Genomic DNA, 24,076 nt, shown 5'->3' on the forward strand with positions numbered 1-24,076 from the left:
GCAAAATCAATATGTAACTCTCCTGTTGAATGTATTTTAGTTTCTCTTAGAGATACAGTCAACTTTGGCTCCAGATGTCTGTAATATAAATGTAAGACCTATATGAAAAATACCCATAATTTATTGGTGTAACTTTAAATCTGCAAAAAGTGTTCTTAATCTCACTCCAATAATGTGCATACTATTTTTTTTCTTACTGCTTTTGTAAAGAATTTCATGGTGGTGCTGTATTTATTCTTAAACAATAAACTTTGCTAGTCTATTCCTGTATATAAATAACTTCATATTAGCTCATTTGTATGTTGAGGGAACAGAGTAGCACTGTTACTGATGACTATGAAATACTATTTTTATTTTAATAAATATTTGTATTAACTTCTAGCCGTCCATTGTCTGCCAAAAGAAGTCCCACTGGAAGTACTACATCTAGAGGTGAGAACAGGAGCTGAAAAATATGCTCAGGTGTTGCTGGGGCAGTGTGATGAATTAGAATGAGAATTTCAGACACTATGATATGCAAATAATAATTCTGATCACTGTTTACTGGCAACTTAGTATGCAAAACTTCTAATGAGTGTTGGGTTGTACACCACACTTCTGTGCATCAGCTGCTGATAAAATGATGCTTTTTAAAGTTAGTAAATCCGTTGTTACTTGCACCTAAAAAGAAGGCTAAAAAGCTTTGAAAATTTTAGCCAAGGTATGTTTACCTGTGCAATAGCTGGAATAAACTACTGCTAATGCTAAGACATACAGCTACATAGTTTAATGGTGTGTTCAGCTTTACAACTTTCTGTCACTTGCTCTCTGTGCTTTCAGCAGTTACTGGAGGCATTGTCTGCACACAAGTCCTACAGTGTTAAATTCCATCTTGTTGCTAATCTGTTTTTACTGTCAGATGGAATATTTAGGTGCAGCTTTCCTGTCCTGAGTAAATGCATTCAACAATCCAAATAATACATTTTATTACAGAATATAATAGACAAAATTTTGTTGGTAGAAGATAAGCTGCCTTATACACCTGACTAAAATCGGGTTCTGGCTGGTTTATGTATACACACTACTGAGACCTTTGATTCAAGAAGATACTGTTGTGTAACTCACTTGATTGTGCACACAAGTGCATGTTTGCTTGCAGCTGAATAGTGAAGCTTCACACTTAAGAGGGTAAGCATCAACAAGTGATGGGAACAGCAGACCTCAGGAGAAGATGAGGTGTTGGGAAGGAATTTAGTAGAACCTGGACTGAAGGACCTGCAGGTCTGTTTTGGCCAGCAACTCACAAGCTGGTGATGGGTATTGTGGTTGAACTTTCCCATCTAGGTTCTGTTAGAAATTTCTTTACTACTGACCTGACAACCTTTTTGATCTCAGCATTTAGGTCAGTGTCTGATAAAGTTCTTAAAGGTAGTGTGAGGTCAGGATTGAAATATCTTTGCAGGCAGTGTGGGGAAGCCCACATTGCCCTGATAAAGCATTCTTAGTTGAGGTATTTCAGTGCCAGCAGGGAGCATTAAAAATAGTACATTAAACTGCTTGTCAGGTTCTTTGAAGCACACAGCTCAAAAAATTAATCATCTTTATTCTGGATCTCCCACTCCCATATGCAGCATCTACAGTAAGTACAAAATCTGTGTCAACACCAGGATCTCTGCAGCGATCCCGCAGCGACGTCGATGTGAATGCAGCAGCTAGTGCCAAGTCAAAAGTGACGTCTTCTGGAGCATCCACCCCCTTCAGTTCTGCTGCAGCCTTGCCCCCAGGCTCATACGCATCACTAGGTAAATCTACATGTTCTTCTACTCTTGCAGCTAGCTTTCTTTACTAGCAGAAAGTGCTTCATAGTTTTATTTGAATATTTAACTAGAAGAACATACCTCTGAGTTACCAGCTCTCCAGGATCAGTGTGTGATCTCTTGCCCTTTGGGATTAAGGAAAAGATTTGCAACAGAACTGACTTGAAGCAACCTCTTAGTTTTTGAATTGTATAAGTCTGCGTCTTACTCTTCTTTCTGGAGAAAAGCAGATCTTACTATGATTCTGAGATGTTGTTGAGGAAAATACTTACTGCTCAGTTCCTTTTGACGTGTCCCCCTGTATCTTTTCCTTCACTTCGTTTCCTCCTTTCCTGAAACTTTTTCCATTAATTATTTTATGCTTTGAATAGTACATCTTAGTTGAGTTTGATCGCTTTTAGTTTTACAATAGAAGGATGTAGAAGCAAAGAGTTGACTTTCCCATTTTACCACACAGGATATAAGTATCTGTTCCTTATGCTGACTCTTTTTGGATTATAGCCATGTCACATGATTCTCTTACGGCATCTTATATCAATTTCAGGTGCCTCAGGGTTTCTTACAACAAAGTTTGCATTTGATCTTTCTCTCCTGGAGATGCCATTGAAGGAGGCATGGAAGAGGAAATGCAAGGTGGTGATTGACACCGTATTTGCAGAGCTTCAACTCGGTTATTAGTAATACTGATCATCTGAACTAGTTTCTCATTCTGCTGGTTTCATTCAAATCTATTTCCAGACTTTTCATCAATTTACCTTTACAAGAGGGAGAAAAATCAGAAATCTGTGATCTTGATTTAAGCTGTATAGGTTATCTTGAGTCAGTTGAGAAGTTGCTTCTTTAGTGTAGAGCATTTGGTCTTTAGTCTGATAAAATATGCTTGGTGAACAATATAGGGATGGTTTCTACAGATTCCTTTTGTAGACCGGTTTCGTTCATATCTGAAATGTTTTCCATTGGCTAAATGTGTTGGCTGTATTTGGTACAGAAGTTGAATTCTTATTCTGATTTGAATTGTTCATATTTGGTTCAAAATTTAGATACATTGCTATGAAAGCATAAGACAGAATATGAAGTTGATCACATAATAGCATGCTTTTGAGCTTACAGGTGCAACCATTTTTCAGTCATGCTGCATACTGGCTTCTGTGGCAAAACTGCTTTCAAACAATCTTATTTCACGAGGAAGAACGGAAGGGGGGAAGTATCTACTGAAGTGGGCTTTGTACTTGAAGCGAGAGACTGAATACAGTGTTAATCTTGCTCTTAAAACAGACTGTAGGAGAAAAGCAGCAAATGCACTCAAAGTGATGCACCCATGGCTGCTCCTGAAGGAGCCTGCTTCCTTTTGAGCTAGTAGGGACATTTGTCACCTGTGCATTCCCATAAGAGAAATGGTGAGACCAACACCAGAAATGGAGTTTGGCATAGGTTGGTTATTGGAGAAGGGAAGAGCTGCAAGCGTGTTCTTCAGATACATCAAGCTTTGATTTGCTGCTGGGTCAAACTTTTTTCATTTCTTTAATTGTGTTAATTTTTTTTTGCTTATTACCGTAGCTAATATATAGTGCCCACTTCTGTTGATGTTACTAATTTTCCCTATTAACCCTTTCCTTATTTTTTTTAATTTGCCTAAAGATGGTACTACCACTAAAACCGAGGGTAAGCAGTCTCTCTCTGTGTAACTGAGGTGTGTCCACAGTCGTACCACCCTACCTGGTCTCTGTTCTCAAAGTGTTATCTGGTTCTCATCCATGTTCACTGGTGACCTGCATGAAGTGTTGCATGGTTGTCCTGCTCATTTTGATGCCATGGGATATTCTTCACTTTCTCTTCAAGCTCCTCCCTGCTAATAGGCACTAGTCTGCTTTTATGACTTGACTTCTGATCACAGAGTTGTATGTGGATTTCAAGTTTCAAATACTGCTTTTGGTTGAAGGTGACCTGCTCACAGACAGAAAAAAACCCCAACCAAACCAAACCAAAACAAAACAAAAACAACAACACAGGACTTGTGTTTTCTTGCTCCATAATGTGTAAAGGTTTGCTGTGTTTTTCCATCCAAAGCTCAGGTCGCAACTGCCAAATGCTTTCGGGAAGAGACTGGGCAGCAAGAGAATTGAATGAGATGATCACATGGCAGAAAAATGAGGACAGTAAACAATGATCTCTAGGGAAGGAATATTTAGTCAACCTCTTTAAACCTGAGCTCTCTTTTTGTTGTTAACTGTCTGAGTGAAATGGCTTACATCTAAGACAGTTGGAGGAAAGGCTTTTTTTCAAGAACACTGAGCCTGCTAGTTTGGGAGGGCTCCCAGTCTGTTTCTCTGGCTCGTTGTCAAAACTTGTTCTTTATTTCTTATTTTTCCAGTAAGAAAGATCACTGAAAAATCACTTTTTATGAAGTAGACAGGAGTTGTAAACAAGAATGTCTTCTACACAGAATGAAGACACCACACACCCCCAGCAAACCCATTTTTTCCTGATGCAAGTCTCTTTTCAAGGGATCTATTACTGTCTTGTGGGACTGTGCCCATATCCTTGATGGCTGCTTGTATTTGGATGTGGTGGACTGAAAAGTGCCACTGTGTAGTGACGTGTGGTTTTTTTCCCTACTATGATTGTTGCATTGATTTATTAGACAGAGGGAAAGGTCTCTACTGTTTCTGCAACTGGTATTTAATCTTGGTGTTGATAGATGAAGTGGCTCAGTATCATGGGCAAGTGTTTATGCTTTGTGATGTGTCAGTGATAAGGAGTATGAAGTTGGCCTAAACACCTATATTTGTAAATCAACTGTGGATCAGGTGAAAGTTCCAAATGGTTGTAATACTGAGATTTTTTTCTCATTGTTGGCCCTTCTTTTTTTTCTTCTTTCTTTCTTCCCAGTTCTCAAACCTTTCTATTTTTGGCCTAACTTTGAAATGTGGAATGTTTAATGTTAATTTATAAAATACCCTATACAGTTCTCAATCCTTTCCTAGGTGTGATAATATTTGTGGAGGCCTGTTACAACAGCTGTGCTCTGGAATACCTTTATTTTTAGTTTATTAAATACTTTATTGTCATAACTCAAGGATGGGTTTTTTATTTTATTAGGTTTTTTTTTTTTTTCAATTCAGCTACATTGGAAGCAGACTGGATTTGGTGAAAATCTGTAACAGAAACCAGCAAGTTGCTTTGAGGGGAAAGACTGAGAGATGAACTTTCAGAAATGGAGCTTGCCATCCCCTTAGTGTTAAATACCAGATCTCATCTTTTTTTTTTTTTGCTGGAGGATTCTCTTTTTTTGGGTGAGTGAGGATCAGGGAGAATTATAACAACATGGCACACTATAGTCAGAGCACTTGAAGGATGAGTTTAATTACTGTTTGAAACTCTTCATCTTTGTTTTCCTTTGAGACAGTTGAGGGAAAACCAGCCTTTGTTCAGGATTCAGCGTGTCCTACAGATGAGGGCTGAGAAAATTCTTCTGCCAACTCTCTGATCTTGCAGAGTTTGTCAGGAACTACAGGGAAGGAAAAACTTTATATTCGTGACATAAATGTAAAAAATTAAAGGGGTGGAGGCAGGGGAGGAGAAAAACATCCCCTTGCTCTGGAAATACCTATGTCTACGAGAGAGACTCTTGGGACATAAAGCAGAAATTCCATCCACATTCATGCCCCTTTTTTGTATTTTTTTTGCAGGTCACCAGTAAGCAATTTAAGAGCAAATCCCTGTATTTTTTTTTGTGTGATTCAGCTTGACATTAAATCTGCAGTCTGGTTCCCATCATGGCTTTCTGCAGCTACAGTGTAAAAGTTCTGCACCTTCCCCTCATCTGGGAGCCAGCATTGTGTGAACTTGGCAGTTTCCATCTGTTTTGCCCTCAGTTCTCCTCAGTGTTTTGTTACTGAGCCAGACATCTCAAGACAGGAGCAAGATAGTGGGTTATGCCAGTGGCAAGAATTCAAGTTAAGAGCCAAGTATCAGTTTTTGGTTTTAAATAGTGTCATCCCAATTGACAAATACTGTTGAAATGCACTTCCTTATGGAAATGTAGCATGAGTCTATATACCACTTAAATCTGTGCTGTGAGGCTGTGTCTTCATGCAGTGCACAGTTACGTCTTGACTGCCAAGGCCCTTCATGTATGGTTATCTCTTGAACTTCATTAAAAGCTTTGAAGGCAGAAAGCTTGTAAGATCTAAACATTTATAGTCTTGATCAGGACTTCACAGGTAGTGCTATGCAGGTAGCAGTTGTGCCATGTATGTTATACCTGATTAAAAGGAAACCTTATAAAAATTTCTGCTTGTTTTATCATGAAACGGCTTTTCAATGAATATTATTAAAAAGGTGCATAATACTGACTTTCAGTACAGAATAATGGTTCAGAGTGTTTCTGTCGTCTGCCTCCCTTTTTAAAATGGGAAAATAAAGACAAACCCTTCAGACAAGCCTTTCCTAAAAGGGGGAAGTATAAATGCTGGTCTGTCCTGAAACTTGCAAGTTTAAAACAAAATCTGCAATTTCTAGAGTTAGTGACACAATTTTTAATAGTTTTTATTATTCACCAGAAAGAAATTAAAATCTGGTTTGTTACAGTTCTTAGATAACGTAGGCTCAAAAAGAGTGGTCTGCTCAGTTGGACATTATTAGCACCTTGACAAAGGCTTTGGGAGTGATACAGGTTTCAAGAAATCACCATTCCTGTTTTCTTCTCTGCCTTAAAGCTCTCCCTTGTCCTCAAGGGCAAGGCTTGATTCAAAGGTGTGACTGAATGTGGTATCTTAAATGGAAATGTTTAGGTAGTAGGTTCTTTGTTCTCTTGGTCCATCCCTTTACAAGTGCTGACTTGATTTGCCTGTGCTTGTTGGTGTAGGACAAAGCAGTGACACTACTGTACCCTCAACACTCTGCTTTGGAGGGAGTTCTTGTGCAAAATGCAGATGCAGCATATGCTGATGGTTTTCATTAAAGGTTGAGAGCTTCTTGGGGGCAATTATGGTGCAGTCAAGTCTTATAGTACTATAATGTTGGACATGTACTAAATATGCATGGAAACCATTCCAATGGTTTTTGTATAAAGTTTTTTACAGATTTATATGTAAAGCATGTTTTAAATTCATGTGTGCATGTCTCAGATGTCCACCTGTCACTTAGTGACACGGTTAGAAGGGTCCTTGAGGCTCTTTCAGGATTGTTTTTTTCCATGCAGGGGTAAGACCCAGTGCTGAGTAACCTAAGTGCATTAACCTGATCCATGGAGAGACCATTACCATCCCAGTGCTTCCATGTATAACTTGTGTGGTTGTAGGTGTCATTATTCACAGCATGGAACAGATTAATCTGAGTTGTGGGGCTGCTATATACCATTTCTAGACTATTTGAAAACCATTTTCATTAATGTAATATACAGGCTGAGTCTCACAAAGACTATGTCTGTTCTGAGCACTGAGGATGGAGATGCTGCTGTATCTACCTGGAGAAGCTTAGAACAGTGCTGCCAGATGAAGCCTCCTGTAATACAAATGTTATCACTGAGTTTTCTTTCACTTGTTCCTTTTTAAAAAACAAAACCAAACAACCTTAATAAGTTAGACATATGTTAGACATTTCAGGGTTGATTCTGATCCATTGATTGTTGTAAAAATGACAGTAACTTTAAAAAACAAACCCAAAACCTCCTAAAAACCCACAAATGGTTTCTTAACACAAAGCATTTATACAGAATCTTTCGAAATACTTTCTGTACCAACAGCAAAGTGTCACATGTCAAATTTAGATCAAGGGGTTTTTATGGAAATACTTTTATGGTTTTTGGAAACTAGTTGGGGCAGTCTTTATCTGCTCCTTTGCTGTGCTGCTGTTGTCAGGATGCAATAATTCTTTTAAAAGCAGCAGAAAAATAATGGTTATGAAATATGAATTGCTACATTTGCAGTTTGAACTAGATATGGAAACAAACCCACTTGAAAGCAAAGAAGTTTCGGGAGGGGGAGATGTCTACTTGAGTTTAGCAAGGAAAAAAAAAGCCTGAATAACTTGATATGTTATTTCCCATCCTGCTTTAAATTAGTTTTTCTGTGTGGGGTAGAATGGTAGAGATAAAGCCACACAAATAGTCCTATGTACAAATAACTCTCGTATGAGAATGCAGACTTTTGTTTGCAGATGAAATTCTTAAGGGAATATAGTAGAGACACTTGTATAGATGAACTTCCACATATACATGCTGCACTTGGTATAATATATATTGAAAATACTGATATTTTCAAGCCAGACAAATACTGATTCATCTTACACTACTATAAAGCAAGTAGGTTTTGGATATCATAAGGCTAATTCAAAAGTTGTGCATGTATGTGAACGTAAGTTGAGATGTGAAATATCCTCTGTCTCTCTCGTATCTCATACAGATTCACCTAAAGCAATTTTGAGTTCCAGTTGTTCATTTGTTTTACAGCTAAAAACTGTACTTGGACAGGAGAAACTTAGAATCTTAGTTTTTTTCTTAAGAGTAGCTTTGAGTCACTTATTTTGAACCATTTGTATGCTGCAAGTAAGATTAATTATCTGTATAAAAAAAAGGACATAGTTTTTAAAGTTCAGAAAATAAAACTTTGGAAAGTACATTTAACAATTCATGCTTCAAGGAGTATGTATAGCTGATATCAGATGGCACTTTTTCCTTGTAACTGTGTGAAGAATTTGACCTTGAATTTAAGAGGCATTTTTCCCTCTCATATTTTATTTTATCCCATGGACATGATAGAATCAAGTACTCCTAGGATGAGCTGTTACTGTGCTATTGCAGTATTTGTATCAAGTCATTTTTGTGTCATGAATTCCTAGTTTCCACTATTTCTGTTATCATTTGCACAATGCAAGTCCAGTTCAATGTTAGTTCAAACATTTGTCAGCCTTTTGAGAAGGATGAGAAAACCAGTATCAGTGTTGGGTCTCCGTTCCTCCTGTGCAAGAGCAACTCTTCATCTCGCATTGTTCTCTGACACTTATTAGGCCAAAATCAGTGTGCAAATCTACCAGTCCAAAAGGAAGCAGAATTTTGTTCTTGGGCATTTGTTCATTCAGAAACTGCTGAAGCTGGTAGGATTCTGTCCACTAACTCTCAGAGGTTTCAAAATAGGACTCAGCTCTTCCTAATCCTGCTGATAATCACACGTTAATTAAGTTTGACCATTCATTTCAGTTTTCTTAAAGCTCCCAGAATTGGTACCAGAAGATAATCTTGGTTTCTCTTTATGTGTAATCTTAGGCTTTGTATTTTCTAAGGTGGGAGAGTCACTTATTACATATTGTTCCAGTTTCTTCCTCATTCTTAGTCACCTGCTGATAAAGGGAAAAAAAAAAAAAAAAAAAAAAAAAAAAAAGAGAAGACTTTGTCACTGCAGAAAGAACAGAAAATTTTGAGGATCTTGAGTGGCCTGTGCATAAGAGGAGGAGACATCAGTCTCTTCTCACCCATTTTTGGCCCTTACACATCACTAAATGCATTTTCCAATACCGTCTGTTGCTGTGTAATGTTGAATCTCAGCTTGAGTCACCCCCCAGAACTTTCTGCAATGCCAAGGCCTTCTGTTGACATTCTGGAAGGATCTAAGTTAATTCTGTTGCTGGTTCCTAAGACCAGTCAGGTTTAACTTCTTGTCTTACTAGTTTATATTTCTCCTGCCACCAATGATGCCCTCCCGATGTGAGACATGAAAGGAAGCCTCGCGGCTTCTGACAAGAGCATGAGATCCTTCTGCCTCCTTCCCCATGCACGCTTACTTTGAAGCCTGCGGTGGCGTTTGGGGTACATACCTTGTGGCAAGTCCCACAGTGGCTCCGCTCATCTGTATGTAGCTTGTGTATGTGCCAAACTTGCAAGGGATGGGAGTGGGTCAGCAAAGAGCTCTAGAGCTGCCTCTGCTGGTGTGTCAGGCTGACCGTTTGTAAGGGGCAGGTGATGTACTAGAGCAGAGGAGATCTACAGCCTTGCTGGTGGTAAGAAGACCTTAGCAGACAGTTTCATGATTGTTGGACCCACATGGATGTGTTCAGAGCTTGTTTAGGTGAGCCAGTGGTTAAAAAGTGGTTTATATATATTTGCTAGTTTTATGCTAGTTATTTCTTCTATGTCTCTGCTACAAACAACTGTCTGTACGTGGATGCCTATATTGTGCCCATTGAGCTATTTTAAAAACAGATGTCAGTGGAGAGGGTTGAAGTACAGCTGTCTTCTATGCTTTTCCCCTTGCAAACAAGTCTTAAGCTTTCTTCTTAAACATCATCTTGTCACCTTGTGTCTATCAGAAATTTGCAGACCATGTTATGAATATTTTGAGAGCTCAGAGAAGAGAGTTCTCAAGCTGTCCAGGGTGGGCTGCTTGCCATTGTCTTGTCCTGCATGTGTACTTTATGTGAAGTGATTTTTTTTCTGGAGTGGGAAGTGTGTATTTCCCTGTTCATATTTCTACGTATGCTTATGGTGCAGACAAAGGGAAGAAGATTAATATCTATAATCAGTGGGTGCAGTTGTCTAGACTCTTACCTGTTGTGGTTTGTTGGTTTGGTTGTTGTTGTTTTGTTGTTTTTTTTTTTTTATTTTTATTCGTTTTGTTTTCTTTTTTTTTTTTCTTTCCTTTTTTATTGTGCCTGAAACCTGAAGTCATCCTCTGAATGCAGGATAGCACTGGCATGAGTCCTGAGAAACAGCTTCAGATTTGGCTGAGAACTGAGTTGTTGAAAAGTACTGATGGAGTCTTTCTTTGTGTTGCTCTTAATTATCATTTCTTTCCCATTAAATAGAGACAGATAATTGAACCTTAGCACTGGAAAGAACATTCTGTAGGAAACAGCCCTGCCCCAGGAAGGGGATGAACTGATGACCCTGTAAGCTTTTCTAGCTCAAATTTCTGTGGCTTTTTCATGAGGAAAGGACAGAAAAAGGACCAAGAACACTTTGAGACTTTATATCCATTCTTTGCTTAAATAAAGAGCAGACACACAGAATCATTTTTCCACAACGCTGATTGCGTTAAATGGGACTCTCCATTACAAGTAAAGTTACACTGATCTTGGGGATAAATATGAGGGATCTGTAAACAGCAGGGAAAATTCAATGAGCCTGAAATAAAAGCGTAGTCAGGCTGCGTTGACAGACTCTCGCAGGAGTGCATGCCAGCCTGTGCATGTAGAGCAGGATATAAAGCACCAAACTGCTAATTGGAAATCCCAGCAATGGAATTTGTGGGGGCATCTGTCACGCCTGTCTCTAAAAGGGTGATCGTCTTGTCAGAAAGTAATAATTTGATATGGGAAGCAGCATTTAGGAGACTGGAATTTTTGTTGTTGATTGTAAAGAAGCTACTATAGAACAGAAGCAAAGGCTATAGAGAGGTAATATTTTTATTTAAACTGGCTGATAGCATTACAGAAACCAAGTTTTCGGATTCATGGACTGTGACTGTTTTCACTCCCTCCCCTGTGTCTCAGCCAGTCTAATAAAATATGTTGCCTCTCCCTGTAAAATTCTTCTGTACCCTGGTTAATTGTGCGTATAGCAACCCTGCAAGCATAGAACAGCATGTTAGACACTGCTGCTGCCTTTGGAAGAAACTTATTAACAGTCTGATTGTCTTTGCATTCCTCCAGGTCGGATTCGTACAAGGAGACAGAGCTCTGGCAGTGCCACAAGTGTCACCTCAACGCCTGCTGATACCCGAGGCCGCAGCCGGGCTAAAGTAGTTTCCCAATCCCAGCGTAAGGAGTGTTTTATTTCTGGGGGAGCGGAACAGATAGTTATTAATATGTTTCTCTTGAACTGTAGTAGCATCAGCTGAGATTTGGGCTCACTTATTCTAATAACATTTGGATGGGTAACAAAATGAACACCCACTCAGCCAGTGTGTGCTCTTGCTGACGAATAGGTCCCCATATACAACTGCTTAGTTGCTGCCTTTTTCTATCAGTTGTGCAGCAGAATTTCATGTCGCTGTGATGTGTAGGACTAAGTTAACTTGCACCGAGTCCCATGTGAGACACCCTCTGTGTCTGTAGCTGACTGCTGTCCTGGGTTCTTACCCTGCTGAGCTTCTGCTTATGTGACTGTATTTCTGTATGTGTAACACATGAGCTGTCTAAAGTTAATGGGATTTGGCATCAATTTAAAATAGGACATTACCTATTTTGTGTAGATACAGGGGGAGGTGGTTCTGTTCTCTGATTCACATGACCCATCTGCACTCTGGCTTCCTGGCAAGGCATGGTTTTCCCCTAGGAGCCGTACATACAGTGCTGCTGCATATGTGTCATGTGTGTCTAAGGAGAAGTTTGTCACTCAAACTTTTTAAGGAATTGGGGGGAGGGAGAAAGCCACTCGTGTTTTGAGGACCTTCAAGCTTGTGGGTAAGAGCAGATGGGGTTTGTGGAAAGACCTCTTTGTTCTGAGGACTTGTGCTGTTTTGTACCCCTGTTTAAAAGCCCTTCTTTGTTCATTCTCTCATTGCTTTGCTCTGTCATACTGGAGGGATGGAAAAGTAGTTTATAGCATTGTGTTAGGCTGGGAGAGCTGAAGAGAGAAGTATTATATTGAGAATGGGGCAAAATATAAATCTTTACATTGAAGTCATGAAGGAATTTAGGCTTTGGTATGCTGATCTAGATTTGATTTCTTCAGTTTTGAACCTAAAACTGATCCAAAGACAGAAATGACCTTTTTTCCTAAACTTAGTTTGGTGAAAAATCATCAGATCAAATGAGCAAGTCTCAGAACTATTTAATGAATAGTTGAGTAACCAAATGTTTCAAAGATCATGGGCTTAATTTTTTTATATAATGTCTTATGAAGCTTTAGGATGGTCATATCTGAACCTGCTGCCTGGGTCTAGTTTGCGGAATTCTGTTTCCAGCCTAACCCAACCAGATGTGATCTTTATCCTTAAGCCAAACTTTCAGTGGGATAACTTATGATTTCAGATATAGTATGGTCCCAGGGCCGAATTCTCAATGCCCATAGAGTAGATAACCCTATTGCAGTTTTGCAGACTGGGGCGGGGTGTAATTTAGAGCAGAACTTGGGTCTCGGTGTGTTGGTTGACATTTAGCTAAGAAGCTGATCAGCCTTGGGAATTTATTAGTTGCATCTGCTTGTTAACTCACTGTATTCTGCAGAGGCTTTAGGAGTGACATGTTTGTAAATAATTCTGTCTGCACTGTGTATAGCATAAACCGCATGCTGAACGCTGTATTGTCTTGCTGTCTTTTAATCCACTTTTTGCCTGTCCTTTGGTCTGCCCTCATAATCAAGGATCCAGATCAGCTAATCCTGCTGGTGGTAAGAAACGTTTTCCCTTTCTTGCTCTCTGATGTTATTTCCTTCACATTTTTTAACTGTTAAGCTTTTAGCTTCCTTCACTCTCTCCTAACTGAGACTTAAAAAGCATTTTCTTAGTCATAAATCTAAATGTATATGGCAAGTGATGTTGCTTTCTCATAGTAATTAAGAATAAGTGTACATTCTGCATATTGAAGCTGGCTCATTGCTGGAACTTAAACCCCAGGTGCTAAATTCTTCTTCCAGTTACCTCAGTATAACCCTGGTGAAATCAGTGAGATGGCAGCAGCATAGCTGAGCGGAGTTGTGACTTTTAGGGTGTGGATGCTGTGTGTGACTGGCATCTGTCACAAGTATTCTCACTTTGGAGAGGGGGGACAAGGAGCCAGTACCACACAGAGTATTAGAGTATATAATTTTGATTGATTCAGAATGGCTTTGGCTGAAAAATTGGAGGGGGCAATTAAGTTAAAATAATACGTGTGTTATGGTGTTATCCATGAGATTAACAGAATTGCATATCTTCTTAAGACAGAAGAACAATCTTTAACTCTTGCTTGTTGTATTAGTATCTGGGTCTGAAATTTTTGTGAAATGTGTAAATGGTTTTCAGAAAGAAGTCAGCATGAATATTGGTTCAGAATGTGAGGTTACCCAAGTATGTTCTTACAACATTTTGAAATATAATTTTTCCTGCCTGTTTTAGTAAACAAATTGAATGTCAGGAATGGTAATACCAGCAACAAATTTTCAGTGACTTTTATACCTGAAAAAGCAAAAAAGAGGTTTGAATCTATTACTCTCACAGTTCTTTATGGTTACCTGTAAGCTAGCATTACTTAATTTTCAAACAATTTACCAAATGAAGATCTACAGAGAAAAAAAAAAAAAGTATTATTCAGCTTATTGAATTAGATGGCAAGACTGTTTCAGATAGAAATACCTACTGCAGATGGAATGTAAATATGTAAATAAATCCTGGTTAGTAGACTGTCTTGCAGACAACATGGCTTAGCAGAAATGTAAACTTGCCATGGAATAATCAAACAGTCAGTTCCTCAACTTGATAAAAATGTTCTATATCTGCAAAATAACTCAGTAGCTTAGGTTTAACCAATCAGACCTAAGTAAACCAGCATCTCTAAAAAAGTGCCAAGCTCATTTGGTTTACCCTTTATTGTGCTGATCTGCTGCTATTGAGATGGTATTTTTTTTTCATTTTCCTTCACTGAGTTATTGCAGAGAAGTAATGCCACCACTGCAGTGTGGCATGAAGATGGCTAAACTACTTTGCATCAGGTTACCTGTTCCAGAAGCCAGCATGCTGCAGCACAGCTCTTCACACAGGCTCATTTGTGTTGCTTTGCAAGGAGGTGAAGCAGCCTGTGAATTCCATGCTGCTGCAGCAAGGCTGCTCCTGGTACCCCCGCAAGCTCACATAAAACCAGCTGGGGTGTTCATACTCTGCAGTGTCTGCTTTGGTCTTGATCCCAGGTGGGCAGTGTGGTTCATACAAGCAGGGTTGCTTATGTTGGTGTTTATTGTCCATGGGCTTTTCTCAATCTTTGTCAAAAGCCCATGGGGAACACTCCCATTAGTTTTCTGAGTGATTTAGATCAAATGTTTAGGTAGAGCTGATTGTGTTCCAGTTTTGCTGTCAGAGCATTTAAAATCTTGGGGATTATTAATTTTTTTGTCCTTATTTCTGATTTTCTTCTAGCTGGTAGCAGGTCTAGTTCTCCGGGTAAGCTGTTAGGAAGCGCCTATGGTGGCCTGAGCGGTGGAACATCCAGAGTCCAGCCAGTGCCATCATCTTCAGAGAAGCGCAGCAAGATCCCTCGGAGCCAAGGATGCAGTCGGGAGACGAGTCCCAGCAGAATAGGACTAGGTAAGAATAGTCACTGCAGTGACATGCTGACCTGTGTGCTCGAAGGAGGGACTTTCCTGTTGACTAGGAAGCTGTTCATGTGTTACTGAGTTTTTCAACGGGTGAGTTAATGTGGTTGTGGTTTGTAGGAGAGCAATTTTAATTTTCCAGGTTGTGCTATAGTTTCAAAGTAGGCTTAAAGATGTCATGAGATGTCTTCTCTTTGAAATTCAACATGAGTGATATTATTAGATCAGGCAGCAGTTGTCATGAATAACCATCACAGCAAAAATACCTTATTTGCCATCAGTGGCCTAATACTAAAAAGAGTTGAGCAGTCTTTATAGTCAGTTGGAATCAAGGGCAAAAAGCACCTTCTTAGATTATTTTAGAAATTTTTCAGCTTAAATGGTTTGCTTCTCTTACCCTTAATATCTTGGAACCACTTTCTTAGGTGGCATTTTAGACTTACGCTTTAATTGTTCTGATTCCAGTATTTTTGTCTCAGTGACTGTTATGTAAATACTCTGTAATAGTTTTTATTTTCAAATTTGTCAGCAGACTCATTGCATATCTGAATTGAGGTGAAAAAATATTCAGTGTGCTGTCTGAACAAGTAAATATTGTTTTCATTTTTTAAATGGAAATATTTTCCTAAGTTTGAAGCTTATGTAGAGGAAGAACACTTTAAAAAAAAGTCTGTTACAAAATTATTTTATAACTCCAAAGAATTTGCTAGTAAGTTGAAAATGATTGAAATTATAGCCTGACTGTTGTCAATTACATTTTTAACTATTGCCTTAGCAATTGTATTTTACATTTGCGCTACCTTTCTTTTTGGAGTATGTTATTACTAGAGAGGTATCTTATTCATTCTTCAAGTATATTGAAATGAATTTAAAGCACCTGAGCACATATGCTGTTACGATTCATAAAAAAATATTGCATGTTCATTGTGATTTTTTTTCCTAATTCAATGTTCTCATGTCTGATCTGTTTTATGACCTCTGTATGAATACATTGTGCTTTTCTGTTGTTGCTTTTAAAATGTAAAGTGCCTCCCAAATATTGGAGATAGTTGTTCTGCTATCGCTCTACAGAAGAACATTGTTTTTTAGGAAGAAACAAAGAATGATGGATAGTAACATCACACATGCTTAAGCTGATCATCACATTATGTGGTCTGATTTGAAAGTCTCAAGCATCTGAAGGGAAATTGCCTTGTGTAAAATCCTCACTCTTGGGTTGCCTGCTTTCAGGTATATTACGGGAGCCTTGAATTCTTCTGAAAGTAATTTGTATCTCATTGCTCTCATGTGGTCCCTGTGAGCACAGTCAGTGCTTGTTCTTTGGGAGTGGGAGAGAGTTCTGACAGATCTGTCAGGTGGGTGGCTTCCACCCAGCCCCACAGGTCGACGGCCACAGCCTGTTCTTTTGGGCTGTTATGGGAACAGGAGAGTCGGACACTTGTATTGCCTATACTACCCAGTTGCAGAAATTCTGTCTCTGTATTGGATCTTGAAAATGGTAATATTGGCTTGGATGGAGATAGCTTTTGAGCTGTCAACTTCATACCATTATTCCATTGTACTTATTACTTTATAACATAGTAGCTAACAGTATTTTGTGCCGTCTTATTGTGTTGCTTAAGTTCCTATCTTTCCTTCACATGTTTTTCATTTGTTCATTTCATTAGACTCCCACTCACCTTGGTCCTAAATATGTTGGTTGACTCTTTCAGAGTCTGATTCAAGAAGGTGCATGAGCACATATGACATCAAATGTACAGGCAATACTTCAGGCTTTGTGGATTATTTATGTATGATACACACGTGCTTATCCCACGGGCTGAAATGTCTCTTGAGTATGTGATCGCATTGCTGTGCAGCAGGTGTTGAACCATCGTGCAGATCAGACTGTTAGAAGTGGGTAATTCCTGGATCCTGTTCATAACTCACCCAATGACTTGTGTAGTTTTTGCAGGGGTGACTGGGAGTTGCAGCCAGACCAAAGCTGGGTGCACAAGACGAAGTACACAGCATGGGCCCTGCATGCAGTTGGGCTTTATAGAGGAACCATCCCCTGGATTTTCTCACGCCCTTCTGGGGCAGTAGCAAGATAATAGATCCTCTGCACATGGGTGTCTGTTAGCATCAGTACCTTGCTGCTAGCTTAGATTTCCATGATGACCGCAGGTATCCATGAAGTATGTTTCTTCTGTATGCTGGAAGCCTTGAAGTACGTTGTTTTCCAAGAGGCGGCACAAGGAGGCACATCTGGCATGCTGAGGTCCTGCATGCTCACCTATATGGCCCCGCTCTGGTGCTTTTCAGTTTTAAGGTTGTCTTTGCTATGTGCTCAGTAGAGATTTACTAGCAGTGATACCCTGTTGGGGAAGGAAGAGGATAGTTCACTTAATTTTGAACTTTTTTTGGGCCCCTTGAAGGACATCTCAAGAAGGATGATGTCCATTTCCCATGGATTGAAAGTTTATCTGCTTGAAGTTAATTCTGTAGGATGCTCAGCAGATCGTGTGGCACAGTTGGATCTGAAAGGAGGGAGAGATTCGAGATTGTCATTGTTCAACAAGTGGAGCAGGCGCAGCTGGCTGTCAGTTTCATACAGCAGCATTCTTTCTGTTGGGGTTGTGCTGTGTGTATTTATTGTAAAGCTGAAGGCAGTTCTTGACTTGCCTCTACTGGGTGTACCCCGCTGCAGAGCTTTACTTTGGCTGTTTTGGCAGCATTTACAGGCTCTTTAAAAGGCTTGTATTGATGTAAAGGAAGCGTCTGCTGATTTTTAGTCTCCACTCACACCCTAATGAAATACAGGTTTCTTCCAAGTGGTATAGATTGGTAAACAGGGGCACTATTAAGTTCTGCTGTTGGTATTTGCATTTGTTGGATTCCACTGGTGTAAGACAGCCTAATAGTGTGTTTTAGGAATGGTGTGAGCTGTATCAACTGCTCTGACTTTCCAGATTAAATTGGTAAAACTTAGATGTACAGGACACATCTAGAAAGTTGGAATTTTATTAAAAACAACCCAGCGTTGTCCTGTCCCAGACTCTCAGTCCAGAGCTGGCTGTGGGTACACTGTCTTTCATCCTGCCTACTCCTTTTAATCAATTTTGCTACTCATTTATTTAATTTCTGTCCAACTTCTGGGGGTTGGGAATTCTGAAATTGAGACTTAATGTCTGTCTTCTCTGCCTTTGCTGCCTGCACTGCAAAGACAGGCTGTGACAGTATGAGAGACTCGTGTAAATGACAGTGCTGCTGGCTCTTACTGCTGGCAGTGCCAGAAGGAAATACTCTGAGCAGCTGAGAACCAATCTTCCTGACACAGCACAGCAGTGAAAATGTGAGGCAGGTGCCTGGGAGTCCCACAGACTCATCATTCAGTTCTTTTCAATCCATTCTTTTTTTTTCCTTGTTTTTGTACTTGTATCCAATAACATGCAAATCTTTTGTTTGACCATTATTCATGAAGTACCCAGTGTTTATTTTTGGGTGCTCTGTTTATGCAGTCAGTATTGTGCTTTATCTCTGGTGTTGTCCTACTAGTGTGTTCTCATGCAGTTAAAGTGCATTTTCTTCATACTTCATGCTCTTGCTGTTAGCTGTTATGGAAGGAGAATGTACTGTGTGCATCTGTTAATTTTTTTAATCATTCACATCTCTCCCTCTTTAAAGAGCTTTTGCTGGTTTCAGTAGAGTTGTATTATAGAAAAGATTGACAAATCTTCTCAAATTAGAGAAATGACTGCTTGTGCAAACTGATGTGATTGATGTGAAGGCTGCCATTATTTACATATAAGCATGAGACCCAAGAATGAGAAGTTTGCTTCTAGAGAGTCCTCAATTTCAAGCAAGTATTTCTATGGAAGACTTGAGTGTTACTTTCACCTATAGTTCACCTGTTCGCTTTTTCCCTTGTACATCTGAGGTGGTATTTTTGTACTCATGGACCCTAATTTCATCTAGTTCATATAATTTAGTCTGTTTTATTTATTATAAGACCATCTAACTCACTCAAGTTTTAGGCATTATGGTGATCTAATCAACTTGGTCAGTAGCTCATCTTGTATTGTCTGACATCAAAGGTCAACCATCAGAACCATTAATTCATCTGAGAGATATGAGCTGGGTTTTGCAAAACTAGGAAGGATTTGCCAAACCAAAAATCTGGCAGTAGTCTGTATTTGAATTTTAGAGCCAAAATATGAAGGTTTCTATTTTGTTCTGTACTGTTTTGCTTGAAAGGATGCTAATATATCCAGTGTATATGAGCCCACAGAAGCACTGTAGGGGAACTTCGTGACCTTGAGCCTAGGTATTTAAATTCTGTATAGAAACTGATAGAGATTTATAAGAATATATATATTCTGAAGCATGCAAATAGCACTGTTTTTAAAATACAAATATACTGATAAAGTATTAGTATAAAGCAGGTTCATGTTATGCATATGTACCTCTGCTACACTGGCATCAAAGCTGGTAGATTAGATTTTACTCTGTGTGTGAGAAAATTCCTTAAAGGCTTTTCTGAACACTTAAACTATGCTATTGCCCTTTCAAAACAGCAAAGGAAATCCCTCTAGTAATTAAATTCTTCAAGGTAAACTCATGACAATTAACTGTTATTCTTTTTCCTAAGAAAACACTGTATTCTTTACCAGGCATAAAATTATAAAATAACTATCTGCAAACATTTTTCATATCAAAATGACACAGAATTTGCAAAGGAATAATCCAGTTTTAGATATCCAAATGCTCATTTTATAAAATCATGAAATTAAAATCCTTTATGTTAAGCAGCCTGCTAAGGGCCTAGCTCTGTTTTTCTTACTTGGATAAAACTGCAGCTAAAGTCAGTGGGATTGCTTTTTACTGTGAAAGCAGCTTAATCTTCTCTCTTCTAATTTGCATTTGGCCAAATGAAGAATGTGCATATGATGAGTTCCCGTGACACATCTGATAGGCAGGAGCCTTATTAGGCTGTGGGAAATTGAACACTTGATAGCTGCCAGACCAGAGATAAGAGTCTTGCTGATGTAAGATTTTGTCTGAGGAATACAGTTTAAAGCTCCCCTTAAGTATGCATAAGTCTCAACCTGTGTGCACATAAAACCATAAACATAAAGTTTTAGAAATGTTTGAGAAGCAGAAGTTAGATGGCTTCTGTTAAAGAACTGAAGCTTACTGCTGTCTTGAAATTCAAACCACTTTTTAACCTGTCTTTCAGGTATTCAGGTTCTAAATACTTTTTCCCAGTATCTTTAATTGGAGAAAAATATCTGTGCAAGTCTGTACAATACACCTTTTTTCCTTAGCATATTTGTTCATGTGAAAACTATCCTTGTGAAAGGCAAATCTATGTAAAAATAGTATATTGGTATTGTGACTACTTTTAAAAATTTTGACCTGCTGTTTTGTTCCAGAAGGTTGTTTAACTTGTAATTAAGGAAAAAGTATTCCAGAAGGGTTCCTTTCAGCCTCATCTGTTTTGCATGTTTTGTAACAGTAGAGCTCCCCTAAATGATTGAAGATTCCTGCTCTACTTGAATAACAAAATTTGGATTGCTTAAGAAAAAAGCAGACTATCAACCAGACCTTTAATGCTGCTGAAATTTCACATCACAAACACAGCTCCGCATGTAAGGTAGTTGGTTTGTAAAGAGCCTGAGCAGGCTGCTGCAAATTATAATTACTAATGTAATAATTACCGTAACTAACAGAAATGTGACTTGACTTTGAGCTTTCTGTCCTCATTAAACTTGTTCACCTTCTCTGAAACTCTCCATGCTGCATGCTAGCACGGAGCAGTCGTATCCCCCGACCCAGCATGAGTCAGGGGTGCAGCCGTGATACCAGCCGTGAGAGCAGTCGAGATACAAGCCCTGCTCGGGGCTTTCCTCCACTTGGTGAGTACATGTAGGCATTGGAGCTTTAAGGGTCAATTTTTTATTTTTTTTTTTCCTTTCTCCCTTGTTCTGATTGCCCTTCCAAGACACTGCCAGGTGGAATGAGCTGTTTCCTGTCCTGTGTTGGATTCCTGACACACTCCCTGCTTCCAACCCTGTTTCCCTTCTGTTTTCTTCTGCATGCTTCAATCCTGGTTCTCAGCATTTCACTGTTAGCAGGAAAATAGTTTAGTTTGAACTTTTGTAATTTTTAGTTCCATAAAATCAGCTTGTATGGGCTGCTGTGCTTCACTTTACAGCACTGATGGAAATCTATGGGAGAGCCAGCCTCCATTTTCTAGGTCACAGTGAAGTAGTTGGTAGCATCATAGCCAGTTGTTGAGTGACTCTATTCATGATCCGATTTTCTTACAACTAGATACAGTAACAGTATATAATTTCTATACTAAATCCTCCAATAGAGATAGAAGCTCTTTTTTGTAGCAGTTTTACAGAAAGTTGTCAATCATCAATTAACAAGTAGCACATGCCTTTTTGTAGGAAAATTTTTCAAGCAGCCTGAAGTCATGGAAAGGCTGAGGTTTTAAAGGAGCATCGTTAACGGGCAGCTTAAGTGTACAGTACAAATAGAAAATCTCATTATACTTAACGCATGCAGAAGTTTTTCTGCACAGTGCTGCAAACAGCAGGACAGTTAATGTTTCTGATCAAATGCCACATCATATATTCAACCAAATACATTATTTGTTGTATGAAAGATTTGTTTGTCACCTCAGACATGAAATATAATTGATCTCTAGGCCCTTTTCATTTATGTAGTAATTTCATAGCTGTGTGTGTAGTAGTAAAAGTGAGAAAGCTCTTACAAATTGCATCAAGGCTGAAGAATGGTATTAAAGGATCTGTTTTGCACAAAGTAACAAAATACGGGTATCTGGCAGTGTGTGTAAGTGGAGCATAGCATTTTGGGCTTAATTCTGCAACTTTAATCAAATAGTGAGAAAAGGTTATGAAAAATATAGATAGATGGGCAAAATTTTTCTGTTTGCTTCTCATACTTGATCAATACACTGTGCTTTAAATAATCTTTTAAACATACATAGATATTGTCATTATTGATTTGGCCATCAGTGTAGAAGCTGGTTGTCTTCATCAATATGAAATCATTGGCAAAAATCCCATTGATTTCAGTGGTGTAGACTGGAATCTTCAAGTTAATATTAGACGTGCTTTTGGGTTCAAAACTTCATTATTTTGAGCTATAATGAGCTATAAAAGTCTATTTGCATTATCTGTAATATCTCAGTTTTTAGTGAAAAATGGGAGTAGTTCCACTTAGCATTCAGAACTTGGGCCATAGCTCTTTAAAATAAATAGATGAATTGATTAAATGAAGCAACTGTAGCTCATTTTTATAGTTACCTGCCTAGCTTCAATTTTGGATGAAACTTTTTTTTCTCCAGCCAATGTGTATAAGCAGTCTGGATTTCAGGGTTAACTTGTCATTGTGCTGTGTTTTGTTTATTTTATTGGAAATACATTATTTGAAATACTGTCTTGAGCCCTCATTTTGAAAAATAAATACAGTGTACCAGAATCACAGTTGATGTGAGTTTTGTACACCACCACTGCTACTGATCTGGCTTGTACACTGCCTATAAGATTTTAGTTATAGATGTCTATTACACTGTAACAAACTTTATTGTGGGGAGAGGGTCATTTCATTTTAGCTCATGTTAATTAATTACCCAAAGATTAATGAATTTCTAGAAATGCATTGTTATTAGTCATTAAGGTAACATGGGGAGGAAGTATCAATGTAATAGTAATCCAATATAATTGTTATCCTATTTTTAATTGCGTTTTTGTTGAAATGCTTTAAGCTCAAAAATGTTACTGAACTTGTTAATTATGTAGTGTGTAATTAATCTGAAAGAAATTTATGTATGTCAATTTAAGCCAAAACAATACGATTCTATTACAGTATTTCTAGAACCCAGATAATCTATTAATGCTACAATAATATAGTCCTACTGTGCATGGTCTGTTTTTGCTCATAAAGATTAACTTGTATTTTAATGAATTCTAGTTAAACTAGCTATATGTAAACAACAGGTTTCTTGCATTTAAATGGTATTATGGTCATGTCAACACTGACATCTAGACCTTGCAAATTGCTCTGCTTTGTTTGGGGGGCTGCTGTCCAGTTATACATGTCTGTGCAACAAATGTCTTGCTTCCTATTAGGAGACACCAGTGAAGAGTCACTCTACACTCAGCCTCCTTGCAGAGATGCAGTTTTGTTGTTGTTTTGGGGTATTTGGTTATTTCTGTTTATTCATGGACCTTGATCTTGCAGTGACGTCCATGGGGGCACAGTGGACAGCTTGGGGGAAAGCAGTTGTGAGCTGAGAATCTTAATTGTGAGGTTCAGTCTGTAATCCTGCATTGATCACACAAATCTTTCGTGAGTTACAGTGTCAGTAGGATTGTTTTCTTGAATAAATGCATGTGTTCTCCGTGGTTAAAGACCACATTGCATATTCTGTATAGCTTTTAGCCAAGCTTTCGCAGCTGGGGAAAAAACCTAAATTTTATTTTTCTCACTTTGCTGATTTCTATTTTGTAATATTTGTATTTTTGTTTATGAATTCTTTGCCTAAACAGAAGACTTATAATTTTTCTACTGCACACGTATATGCATAATTTACAAAGCCTATTTGTATTGGAAGGTGATTTTGCTTTATTTTTTCAGTTTCTTGACAGTACTAGTAATGATGTTAAAGCAACAAGGCCTTCAGTGAGTCTGTGGTGAGGAATTGCTCAAATAAGCAATCAGTTTCTTGGGTCAGTTGCTTTGAGCTAGGTGAGCCTATCATTGCTAGAGACAGGGAAAGCCTCTATAGAAAAACTAAATTTCTGTAATTTGGAAGTGGCTGGACCAGCTTTCCATTTGCTTTCGTAAAGAACTCGCCTTTATGCTGAATCCAAGAACTGAAACCTCTCCAAAGGCATTTTGTGATTGATGTGCTGCTGACAACTGGGAATTGAAGCGGTAGCTATATTTGGCTCAAGCTTTTCTGCTACTGTGTGTGCTCTGTTGCTGCTAACGATTCGTATACATGTGGTGTAATTCCAGATAGGTGTATGATGTGCATATT

At 38.6% G+C, this 24,076-nt stretch overlaps 1 protein-coding gene across 24 annotated transcripts in view; it reads left to right on the top strand.

Annotated features, from left to right (window-relative positions):
- Positions 1-24,076, top strand: part of CLASP1 (cytoplasmic linker associated protein 1) — a 193,501-nt gene that overhangs the window by 106,966 nt on the left and 62,459 nt on the right. For 9 of the 24 annotated variants that reach the window (XM_033003511.2, XM_042784364.1, XM_042784363.1 and 6 more), the window contains 7 exons: positions 383-432; positions 1,611-1,781; positions 3,435-3,458; positions 11,442-11,549; positions 13,096-13,122; positions 14,843-15,010; positions 20,808-20,915. In XM_033003511.2, the coding sequence (XP_032859402.2) occupies positions 383-432; positions 1,611-1,781; positions 3,435-3,458; positions 11,442-11,549; positions 13,096-13,122; positions 14,843-15,010; positions 20,808-20,915 (656 nt within the window). The remainder of the gene's footprint in view (positions 1-382; positions 433-1,610; positions 1,782-3,434; positions 3,459-11,441; positions 11,550-13,095; positions 13,123-14,842; positions 15,011-20,807; positions 20,916-24,076) is intronic. The other 15 variants (XM_042784366.1, XM_042784367.1, XM_033003530.2 and 12 more) reach the window with 6 other exon arrangements.

This window comes from Tyto alba, unplaced genomic scaffold, assembly GCF_018691265.1.
Source record: "Tyto alba isolate M040663 unplaced genomic scaffold, T.alba_DEE_v4.0 Super-Scaffold_7, whole genome shotgun sequence".
NCBI classification, from domain to species: domain Eukaryota; kingdom Metazoa; phylum Chordata; class Aves; order Strigiformes; family Tytonidae; genus Tyto; species Tyto alba.